General features: G+C 41.6%; 1 protein-coding gene across 2 annotated transcripts; it reads left to right on the top strand.

Annotated features, from left to right (window-relative positions):
- Positions 1-244: 244 nt before the first annotated feature.
- On the top strand, positions 245-10808 carry csf1ra (colony stimulating factor 1 receptor, a). Of its 2 annotated transcripts, none has more exons than XM_068714664.1 (22): positions 245-337; positions 684-753; positions 2236-2517; positions 2702-2989; positions 3098-3234; positions 3323-3488; positions 3575-3776; positions 4131-4246; positions 4375-4486; positions 4600-4799; positions 5122-5213; positions 5364-5490; positions 5706-5810; positions 5983-6093; positions 6326-6488; positions 6593-6675; positions 6814-6917; positions 7351-7473; positions 7575-7686; positions 7775-7874; positions 8797-8908; positions 9243-10808. In XM_068714664.1, exons 2-22 carry the CDS (start codon positions 702-704, stop codon positions 9387-9389), a joined length of 2934 nt encoding a protein of 977 aa, XP_068570765.1. In that variant the 5' UTR covers positions 245-337; positions 684-701; the 3' UTR covers positions 9390-10808. The 2 variants fall into 2 exon arrangements, with proteins under 2 accessions (XP_068570765.1, XP_068570766.1); XM_068714665.1 differs by having other exon boundaries at positions 633-753.
- Positions 10809-12016: the final 1208 nt, after the last annotated feature.

Here is a 12016-nt window from a genome sequence, read left to right as displayed (position 1 = left end):
ATTGGAACTGGCTCATTAATTTGTTGAGCGTGACATGTTGATCCGCCTCCCACACACACACACACACACACACACACACACACACACACACACACACACACACACACACACAGAGTTCCCTCCACCCTCCACCACTTGCTGTCTGAAAAAAAAAATCATGTTTGCTGTGAGACTTCAGTGGTGAAGAGACTGTAAACAAGTATAAGGGAGAGGAAGGACAGAGGCAAACAGAAAGAGAAGAAGAGACTCTTGTGTCAGCTCTGGATGCTGGGAACATCACACCCTGCTGGGGAGCGATCATAGCCCTACCCCTTTGTTAAACTGAAGACATCTGCAGGTGAGTACTTTGGAAATAAAGGACTGATGCATAATTTGTCCGTTGTATTTTGAGATGAAGTGACTCATCAATTCCATAGTTGTACTGCTTTCTTAACGTATTCTGAACGTTAGTCTGTTTCCTGATTTTAACGTACACTTAAAAAGATAAACATTGCAGAGGAATAGATTGTTGTTCAGCAGAGATTTGTGTTTACGGGCAAAGCTGCTCTGACCAGTCAGAAAAGTTGATGAGGGGGAAGATCGATGGCACAACTTCAGAGGAGTTTTTCTTATTTCTCTCCCTAATGCCACAGATTTAAAGAAGAGTATTTGGTAGCACACAAACTTAAACATTCAAACTGCAGGTTGGGAGTTGATCCAGGATGCAGTCCTACCTCGCTCTGCTGCTGGGGATTGTTGCCTCTGCTGCTTCAGGTAAGGCCACACAAAGGCTGACTGACACATCTACACCTGAAGTGGATTGAGAGTCTTTTCTTGTCATTCTGGTTGTTTATTGACAGTTACTATAGATTTAAACAATCTCAAATAAAACAATGTGATTTAAACAGGCATACTCATAGCATACAGAAGTGATTTAATTTTTTATTTTCATGTTGAAAGGAGGGAAAAAAGGGCCAAAAGGTTTAGATACATTTTAGATTCTTTAAATGACATATTTCTCTGCACCACATCTGACCAACTTATAAAAATACATACAGTAACATGACTTCTCGTGTTTTACGCTCTAATAATTTGATGGTACATTTCATGGCATAAACTCGTGTTCAATGCAGAGGAGCTAAGAAACACTGCATGCTTCTTCATCTGAGATCTAACACAAGCTTTCTTTCACTTTTTTTTCATTTTGGTTCAGCTCTGAACATATGTGAATATCACCCGCCAAGCATCAAATTGCAATTTCATGTATTTGCATTTGAGCACATAAAAGCATCTGTTGTTTGGTTTAATTATGGCTGAAGGAATTAATTTAGCCTTCTGGCGCATTATTGTATGTATTTGGGTCATGTTGAGGTTGGATGAATAGTTCATTTAGAGTATTGAAAAAGGGACTTTGAAGGAAAGGCAACTGTTTGCACTGACAGCCAGGAGGTTCAGAACTAAAATGCTGGTTTGCTTCATTCCTAGTTCTTCACATTATCTTGTGTGTGGGGTGAACAATGCTGAACATAGAATCTCAGTTCTGCTTCAAGCTTCAAAACACACTGTCCAAACCTCTAAATAGACACTTTTATAACCTTTTCAGAGGGTGTAGACTGAACTCTAAATGAGAGGCAACTTCAGGTTAACAGGAAAGGCATGTCCGTCTCTCCAGTGTCCAACTTGGACCACTTCTGGACCTCAAGTGGACCTTGAGATGGCAAGACCTTTTTTTGTGAGCACTGGAGGGCGCGGACCGAACTTTTTTTGGCAGTAATAGTAACACTACTGTGACACCACTCATCGTCTGACACCGATGCACAAGGCACCCTAGTGTCTACATCAGACCCCGCACCGGGATTTCAAGTGACTACAAAGTAAACCCATCCGCATCATTATTAGACCCTCAGAGAAAAAGAAAAGAAAACAGAGCCTAAGTAAAAATAAATAACAGACATAAAAAGGAAGTAAGATGGACAGGGGGAGTTTCTTAGTGTCTGATATTTGTTTCCTGAACTAATGACATTGCTTCCAAAATAGATCTGAATCATGGCACAGGCGAGACAGCTCTGCGTTCTCAGTTTTAAAAAAATGACCAAAACAGAAACAGAGTCTCTACTTATCAATAGGGAAACACATAATATATCAAAAATACTGTCTGATAATTCCTAAAACAAAGTGTGTTTTGATTAACTAGTTCGCACTGTGTTTCCATTGCCTAAAAAGTAAATTAATTCATAAATGAATGTTCCTTCTCAGCGGAATGGAGGCGTCCGGTGATCAAGTTCAACTCTAAGGTGGTGGAAAGTTCTGAGTTGGTGGTCAGACCTGGGACCCCTCTGGATCTGAGGTGTGAGGGCGACGGGCCTGTAAACTGGCAAACGAGGTTAGCCAAACACAGACGCTTCGTGTCCAAGGGCAACGGGAAAGTCCGCACCTTAAAGGTGGAACGTCCCTCTGCAGAATTTACTGGAACATACAAGTGTGTTTACACAACTGGGTCGAAGCAGCTCACCTCCTCAGTGCATGTGTACGTAAAAGGTGAGGACGGATAAATGAGAACAGAACAGTAGGACAAGCGTCCTTATGTTGACTTGTAAGTGCTTGGATGGAACATTGTCCGCACTGGTTATTTCTTTCTGTGATTATTCATTAGATTCCCTCAGTGTAAATCTCACATTATTCCATTGCTCTAATGAATCGTCACCATGCCTTTCTTTAACAGATCCAAACCGTGCGTTCTGGACCAGCAGCACGTCCCTGCGGGTGGTGAAGAAAGAGGGTGAGGACTACCTGCTGCCCTGCCTGCTGACCAACCCGGCAGCCACAGACCTGGGCCTCCGCATGGACAACGGCACCTCCGTGCCATCGGGCATGAACTTTACAGTTTACCGGCACCGTGGTATTCTTATCCACAAGCTCCTCCCAGGCTTCAATGCCGACTATGTCTGCACAGCCAAAGTCAGTGGAGTGGAAATGATCTCCAAGGTCTTTTCCATCTACATCATTCAGAGTGAGGCCACTTGGTTGTTGGGAATAATCACCCAAAGCTGTCACAGAGTCATTTTAAGTGATACATGCATCAAGTTTGATACTCATTAATGATTTCCTCTTGCTCTAGAGCTTCGTTTCCCTCCATATGTACTCTTGGAGACCGATGAATATGTGCGCATTGTTGGGGAGGAGCTCAAGATTCGCTGCACAACACACAACCCCAACTTCAACTACAATGTCACCTGGAAATACACCACCAAGTCGGTCCGTATGATAAATTTGGAGGGCCTTCTTGATTGTTGTGGTAATCATGATTTTAACTCAGACTTGTTTTTGCTCTTTTTGTCTTCAGAAACCAACTATAGAAGAGAGAGTTCGCTCCAGTGGAGAAAATCGCCTGGACATACAGAGCATACTGACTATCCCGGCTGTGGACCTTACAGACACAGGAAACATTTCCTGCATTGGAACTAATGAAGCAGGGGTGAACAGTTCAACAACATACCTGCTGGTTGTAGGTAGGCTACAGAAACAATCGCTCCTGCTATGTCTCATATTGAAAAGCCTGGAACATTTATCAAACTATTTTGGTTCTTCTAAACAGACAAGGCCTACATCCGGCTGTTGCCCCAGCTGTCCCCTAAACTAGTCCACCAGGGTCTTTCGGTGGAGGTGAACGAGGGAGAAGACCTGGAGCTGACCGTGCTCATCGAAGCGTACCCCCAGATTACAGAGCACAGATGGCACACCCCAACATCTCCCAACACGGCCACACAGGAGCACAAGCTCATCAGATACAACAACAGGTACAACACCAAGCCCGGTGACAATGGAGAGCATACCCCCTACCTCAAAAAGTGGTCTCCAAAAATATGTCAGCACAGTTTAAATGTAAAAAACAAAAACAATAAAGAGTACCGTATACACAAGGGGAAGCTACTTTGGTTTAGAATTATGCTGTCGGTGCATTTTTGCTGAAGTAAACAGTGGACTCCAAGGTTATTATATTTCCTCAGGTCATGTTAGAGGGAAGAGTTGTGTTCTCTTTTTAATCTGTTGACCAACTCAGCGATGATACATTGGAAATGTCTGAATTCACACCGCAGAATTAGTCACTTCAGATTCCTCTTTTTCTGAGTTAAAATATCCTTTTTTTTTAGATACCATGCTACGCTGCAGCTGAAGAGAATGAATGCACAGGAGCAGGGGAAATACACCTTCTATGCCAAGAGCGTCTTGGCCAATGCATCCATCACCTTCCAAGTCCAAATGTATCGTAAGTGATGTTGTAAACACAAATCAAATAAGTAAACACATTCATGGTGTTAAGTTTGATGGTCAGAGCAAAATACATGTTTCTTTGAAGTTAGTCTCTCTTTACATGTATTTTCTTCTCACTGACAGAGAGACCTGTTGCTGTGGTGAGATGGGAAAACATAACCACGCTCACTTGCACCTCATTTGGCTATCCTGCCCCCAGAATCATCTGGTACCAGTGTTTTGGGATACGGCCTACGTAAGTATCACTGCACAAAATGTCATTAGGTCTGGCGTATTGTGCTTTAATTCACACTTTCACCCTTAACAGTTGGTCCTTTGCCTGACTGTATATGTTTTGCAATGAGGCAGGTGCAATGAAAACACCTCGGGGCTGCAGCTGGCAATCCCTCTCCAGGCTCCCACAGTGGAGGTCCAGAGGGAGGAGTACGGGGCCGTGGAGGTGGAGAGCGTCCTCACCGTGGGGCCATCCAGCCGGAGGATGACGGTCGAGTGTGTGGCCTTCAACCTTGTCGGCGTCAGCAGCGACACTTTTGCCATGGAGGTTTCTGGTGAGTATCGGATCATTTGATCATCATTTGTTCCTTTTTAAGGATGTGATCACAAGTGCTGGACTTCTCAATTTGCTATTGTGGAGTCACATGGTGCTGAAAACTAAATCTAATGTCTTGGTTTGTGAAATTGTGTCGACATGGTCAGCAGATTCCTTTGTAGTTGTTATGAAACTGCATATTTCTATTGTTTCAATTTGTGTTGCTTAACATTTCATAAAAAGATAAATACGCAAACGGTACACAACACCACGGACATTAGAGAATATGAGCTTGTATGACCCACAGTCAGTGAGTTAATGATCTATCTCTGATTGTGCAGACAAACTCTTCACTTCCACCTTGACTGGAGCAGCAGGCATTCTCGCCATCCTCCTTGTGCTACTGGTTTTTCTGTTATACAAATATAAGCAGGTAAGGTGAACCTACATCCATTAAAACATACAGCAGTTGAGGTTATCAAATATTGTTTAAACATTCAAATATTTCCATAGGACATAGAACTCAGTTGCTGTGTTTTTGTTGGTGTGGTTTACTTCCATTTGCTCCTGTTTTCATCTTCAGAAACCCAGGTATGAGATCCGCTGGCAGATCATTGAGGCAAGAGATGGAAACAACTACACCTTCATTGACCCCACTCAGCTGCCTTATAATGAGAAGTGGGAGTTCCCAAGAGACAAGCTGAAGCTAGGTCTGCACCATGTAATCATAAATTGACTCAAATGCACTCATTTTGAAACACTTTTGAAACAATTGTTCAGTGCTCTAGAAAAATAGAGTAGAATAGTGAATGTAAACCGAATACGATTAGAAAGAAGCATATCTGAAAGTTGATTGTGAATAACAGACCTGATCTGGCCGGGTTATACTCAAAATCCTTTCTCGTTATATTTTCTGTCCGACCAGGGAAGATCCTGGGTGCTGGAGCTTTTGGAAAGGTCGTTGAGGCCACAGCCTATGGCCTGGGAATGGAAGACAATGCGTTGCGTGTAGCTGTGAAAATGTTAAAAGGTAAGCCGATCTTAAGACCTTTAAGATTAAACAGAGAGATTGTTATTTACATGAGCGAGTCAGAGTGACCGGCAAATCTGAAAATGCTCCAGAGAAAATGTCACTGAGTGAAATCCTTGTTGCGCATGATCAGATAGGATCACAATGACACATCTGTATTGAATTTCTGCAGCTAGTGCCCATTCAGATGAAAGGGAAGCTCTGATGTCTGAGCTGAAGATCCTGAGTCACCTGGGACACCACAAGAACATCGTCAATCTACTGGGAGCCTGCACTTATGGAGGTCAGACAGCAGCCTGCATTTGTTCTGTATCTGTGTTCTGTATTCTGTGTTCTGTATTCTGTGTTCTGTATTCTGTTGGATGGAATCAGAATACAGCAAAAACATGTGAAACATATGAAAGTCATCCTGTTTACAAAAAATCGAGTATATTATTTATTAGATTTTTTAATTTTAATTTCAACCACGTTCTTCCTTGTTGAGAGGGTGATAACATGTTGTGTCTCCTCCTCAGGACCAGTGCTTGTAATCACAGAGTACTGCAGCCTCGGCGACCTCTTGAACTTCCTTCGCCAGAAGGCAGAGACGTTTGAGAACTTTGTTATGAGCGTTCCTGACATCATGGATGGCTCTAATGACTACAAGAACGTCTGCAGTGAGAGGCAGTATATTAGAAGGTACGTCACCAGACATGTGCTGTCTGATGACGGAGGATTTGTGAAAAACATTCACATTTCTGACACCACTCTGTCTTTCTTCTCTTGTTTTCTCCATGCAACAGTGACAGTGGGATCTCCAGTACATCTTCAAGCAGTTACTTAGAGATGAGACCCAGCCAGGTGCCAAATATCGAATCATCTCCAGGTAAAAAGCACCCCCAATCCCAGTTTAAATAAACACAAATGCAACCATTATGCAGCATGATGCGAATGAAAAGCATCCTCCTCTTTACTTCCTGACCCTGTGTGTTACTAACATTATTCCTGTCTCATTCTTGCTAAGACTCTGTGTGTGAGGAGACAGGTGACTGGCCGCTGGACATTGACGACTTGCTGAGGTTTTCCTTTCAAGTGGCTCAGGGCCTTGACTTTCTGGCAGCCAAAAACGTAAGTGATTTTACCACTAAAAAGGATCTAAATGAAAACACCAGAACACATTACAGTAAACATTTACAGCAGTAGCTGCTGTGTTCACCCACACAACAAGCAAAATCTTCAGGAAAAAAAGGAATCAAATTCGCATGAAAAACTATTGCCTTTTATAGAATATGATGAATGAGTTTTGAGTTCCTTTGTGAGCGGCCTACAAGGGGTATTTCCCATTACATTCTTCGTATTTACTCATCGACATAGTGACAACGTATAGATTGGATTTATTCATGCTGCATTGAGATACACTGCTCAGTGATCTTTTTGTCTTTTGATGTGTGAGACTACAACTCGAGACAAACTTTGTGTGTATGTGTGTGTGTGTGTGTGTGTGTGTGTGTGTGTGTGTGTGTGTGTGTGTGTGTGTGTGTGTGTGTTTGTGTGTGTGCAGTGTATTCATAGAGACGTGGCTGCTAGGAATGTCCTCTTGACCGACCGCAGAGAGGCCAAGATTTGTGACTTTGGCCTGGCACGCGACATCATGAATGACTCCAACTACGTGGTGAAGGGCAATGTAAGTCCCATAGTACAATAGAGCTAAAGCTGAGTTCACACTAACCAAGTTATAGTCTCCATAACACAAACATTTTTGTGCTTTCTACTTTGTTCATGAAGGCCCGTCTGCCAGTGAAGTGGATGGCTCCTGAGAGCATCTTTGACTGCGTCTACACCATCCAGAGTGACGTCTGGTCCTACGGTATCCTCCTGTGGGAGATCTTCTCTTTAGGTCAGAACATGTGCATATGTACCCTACATTTACACAAATATATTTCACGATTTGCTTGCTAAACTTACTGTATATGATTCTCTATCAGGCAAGAGCCCTTACCCTAGTGTGGCTGTGGACTCCAGGTTCTACAAGATGGTGAAGCGCGGCTACCAGATGTGCCAACCAAACTTTGCTCCAGCCGAGATGTAAGCTCGATCCCTCAGCAACATAAAGCCTGGTTCATAAAAAGATGAATCACTGCGGCTTTTACCCACAGTTGCCCTTTTTAACAATTTACTTTGTCCGGCAAATGTCACCTGATTATCAGTTGAGTTTCAGTAATAGTAGCCTTTTTATCCACTGGTAAAATGTTATCACATTGCTTATCAGACTCTGACGAACACGGTGGACAACATAAGTTGAAATCAGCTTTAACTATGACTGATTTATAATAAATAGTTGATCCGAAGTTGACTTTGATATTGAACAGTTCAAGTAACGTTCTTTTCAAATGTTGATCTCGACAGAACAAAGATCCTTTAGTCTTCTTCTCTAACATCTGAAATAAGTGACACATGAGGTAACCTCATGAAGTACTTTCATTATTCCTGATTTTAATTTACTTGCTTCAGGTTATCTCATAACCCCAAAACTTAACACGCCTAAAATCCAAACTTAACAAGCAAAAATTGGTGTTTTTCCCAGTATCTCAGAGGGCCCTAACATCTATGTGTGCTGATTTGGCGTGGCTGTCACACCACCCGGAATAATTGTGGAAACAGAGGAGACTGAATCTGAGTCAGGGCCTAATCATCCGTTGTTCTGCTGTGTGTCAGGCCTCAGTTCTGCCTGTTAGCCACATGATCTCAAAGCTAGGACACCATGTAACTGCTATTTCATGGCAGCAAAATGAGACTGGAGGGGCAGGGGCTCTTATGAACGAGACTCTTATCAAACTGCGTCACCACCTCCATGAACCTCTCCTTTTTTTGGTCTAATTTGGTTTTTATATAGTTTCTTGATTTGAACAGTGCACAGTTTGGGTTATCAACCCCCTTTGAAATGTGTACCATCAATGTTTTTTTTGTCCGGGGAACTCCTCTGAAATCTGGTTCACTTTTGTTTCAGCTACATGGTCATGAAGATGTGCTGGAATCTGGAGCCCACAGAGCGTCCGACGTTTAGCAAGATCAGTCAGATGATAGAAAGACTACTCGGGGAACAACCCGAGCAGGAACAGGTGAGTTAGTGTGCCGCAGCTTTGCCAAAACTATGCATGTGACAAAACTATGCATGTGACAAAACATGTGACGGTACGGCAGAAATGTTGCCAGGAAAAATAAATTCAGATTTAATAAAAACAGATTTAGCCAAGCTGTGAAACCAATTAAACTTTATTTTTCTTTTGTGATATCATCTTATTTTAGTGATGTTCCAAAGGGAGAGACGCACAATTTTAAAACATATTGTTGAATGCAAGAATTCGTTCCCTTATCACACCATAATATTCAGATGAAGCTGAGCTTTTGCTTTATTGGATCTAGTCTCATCCTCCTAATGCTGCCTCCCCACAGCTAATCTACCAGAATTTGCAGCAGCAGGTCACAGAGGGTGAAGTGAGTGACGAGCCCAAGTGCTGCGACGGCCCGTGTGACCAGTCTTGTGACCACCAGGAAGAGGAGCAGCCTCTGATGAAGACCAATAACTACCAGTTTTGTTGAAAGCCCTAGCTGCCAATCACATCAGTAAATGAATCATCAACAAGCATCAGGAAATTGGGATCACCTGTAGTTAGTGGCCACACTAGTACCACAGTTTGTTCTAGCCGCCCGACAGTCGCAGAGAGTCGCCTTCACAGCTATTTGTGCCTGCTGTGCCTGCTCGCCAGATAGACGAGCAGCTGCAGCAAGCATGTGACTTGTTTCTTTGCAGACCATGACTAGTAATTACCACGTCCAGGAGGAAGAGAAGGAAACATGTCAACAAACTGCACAAGCATCCAAAGCTGTACCTTATACTAAACATCGCTCCTTCTGATATGCATTTCAGGTATAGTCTGTTATCCAAAGAACAATGTGTGCATCCTTACTTCTGAAAGAGTGTTCTTAATTATATACTGTGCACTGCGTTTATTATTATTTTATATTACTTCCCCATGACACTGAATGTCTTTGTAGAGATTTCTGTCACGTTTGTCAGCAGGTTCACTTTTTTTTGCCTGTATGGTTTCTCAGAGGAAGCAACCCAACAGTTAAGAACACTATGTGACTACTCAACTTTATGTGTTCTAGACAAGTTCGGTTTTATTCTCTGATCACCTTAGAGTAATGAAACATCTAAACAGAGCGGGTGTTTTTCCCTGTTTTAACATGCTAAATCAACCATTGAGAAGGCAAAGAATGAGCATGTTGTTTCCCTCTCTGTGCTTTGGTCATAGCTGTATTTCTTGTGACACACTTACAGCAGCTGTCAGTTGGTGGGAACATGTGATTGTTCCATTTCAACCTAACTAATTAAGCAGTGCTCAGTGTGATTTTGGAGCTGGGAATACAACTAAACTGAACAGGGAAATCTGTGGATCTGTTATGGATCAGACGAACAATGTTACATGACAATGTGAAATCCTTTTGTTGTTCTTTTTTTTGCGTAATCTTAATATCCTGTAGATTTAGACGAGTGTTACGATGTAAACTTCACTGATGTCTATATGTAGCAGTCAGCCTACACTGCCAACTGTTTGAAGACTTTAGAGTAACATAAGCTATGTGAGAGATACACACTGCACATTTGGGTGACTCCAGGCATTTCAGATGTGCCTGCATCTGAATGAATGTCAGATAATGTATATATCTCATGATGTAAATCAAGAATTATCTTTATATTTGCTGGAATGTTGTAGAGTAGATGGTAGTTCATCAATATGTCATATATGTGTTGTGTGGGGGTTTTTTGTGTGCAAATGAGACAATCAATGCAAAAGCTGCAAATTAAATCACTGAAAAACTGCAGAGGCTTTGAATGAAGCTTTACCATTAAAACTTCAGAATGTAAATATGCGACGACATTATGATGTGGTGCCAGATATTTTGAGTTTTTCTTTGTTGTACCTCACTGAGCTGATATAAACTGTTCTGCCTATATGTTTATCTCTCCTCACTTCCCTTTTTTTTATTGGAGAACATCCAATCTGCATTTCCTCTGGAACAATTCTCACAGTATCTGTCAACATTGCAACTCTGACATCTTTGTAGGGAAGTATTCATTCCACCGCTGAGACTATAGAAAGTCCAAATGATTTTTCTCCGTTGTGTGGTTTCAGCTAAAATCATATTTGTTTTGAAGTAGCCCACCACTTTTAGACACGTTATGGGGTGCCCGACTTTCTAAGGTACATTTTTAACAACAGTCTTTGTTCAGTTGTCCATCAAGAAACTGAGATATTACAAAGTTTGCGTAAAGCATAGTAATCTCCACAGTGCCTTTGTTGCTCTGCCAGTGTCCTCCTCTATTATTTCCTTTAGTTGCCTCATAATTCATTATTTCCAATAACTGTGGCATTTTGGCCTCATTTCAATGATCTTATTAGCAGCAGCACAAACATATATTCCTGCTCTTTATGTTGACATTTCTCCTCAAAACGCTTCTTGTTATAGTTTTAAACATTTTCTGTTTTTCTGTAAAATGTCTGTGTTGGTTGTTAACTTTAATTAGAATTATATAAATTCAATTAAGCAGGCCTGTAGATATTTTTTTAAGTCAAGTAATTTCTTCCCATACTTACAGTAAATATAAAGATGTGTTGGCAGAAAAATGTACTTGAGTATTTAAAAAACATAAAGTCAGAGTACTCATTATGAAAATAGACGGTTCAGCTGGTTACGGTGGTGGTAAGCAAACTATAAGCAAAACATTCTGCAAAGAACAGCCATGTTATTGAATAAAAAAGACACAATATTTATTTTTGAACCTTTGTGGAGTCAAAGTCCCCTGAGCGCTTTATACAGAAGTCCAGTGTATCTACAATCCTGAAAAGGCTGCGTGAGGGAAAAAAAAATAATAATTCGAAGCGGTGTGATGCTAAAAAAAAGGGGTTATTCAGGAAGTCCACACTTAAAAAAAAAAAAAAAAAAAGAGAAAGAAAATACATGAACTCTTTCATACTTTTAACACAATTTGGGGCTTTGACTTTGAAGACGTTTGAAGCCTCTTCTCATACCACATGACTGGTATGAGAAGGATAGTTATTCTGGCAGGTAGTCTGATGAACATACATGGATGCAAACCCTCACTGTGTGTGTAGTAGCCTTCAGGAGGTTGAGACTCTCCACAGTCCACTACTTCTGACGAG

Source organism: Cebidichthys violaceus, unplaced genomic scaffold, assembly GCF_023349555.1.
Source record: "Cebidichthys violaceus isolate CVI_PGR_0920_01 unplaced genomic scaffold, fCebVio1.0.p SCAF_2, whole genome shotgun sequence".
Classification (NCBI taxonomy): domain Eukaryota; kingdom Metazoa; phylum Chordata; class Actinopteri; order Perciformes; family Stichaeidae; genus Cebidichthys; species Cebidichthys violaceus.
Note: the sequence above shows the minus strand (reverse complement) of the source record. Positions and strands in the feature narration are given on the sequence as shown.

Coding starts and splice junctions, on each gene's coding strand:
- csf1ra (XM_068714664.1), top strand. CDS start 702: ATGCAGTCCTACCTCGCTCTGCTGCTGGGGATTGTTGCCTCTGCTGCT. Junction 5,811..5,982: donor AGCTGTGAAAATGTTAAAAG/GTAAGCCGATCT, acceptor GAATTTCTGCAG/CTAGTGCCCATTCAGATGAA. Junction 6,918..7,350: donor ACTTTCTGGCAGCCAAAAAC/GTAAGTGATTTT, acceptor GTGTGTGTGCAG/TGTATTCATAGAGACGTGGC.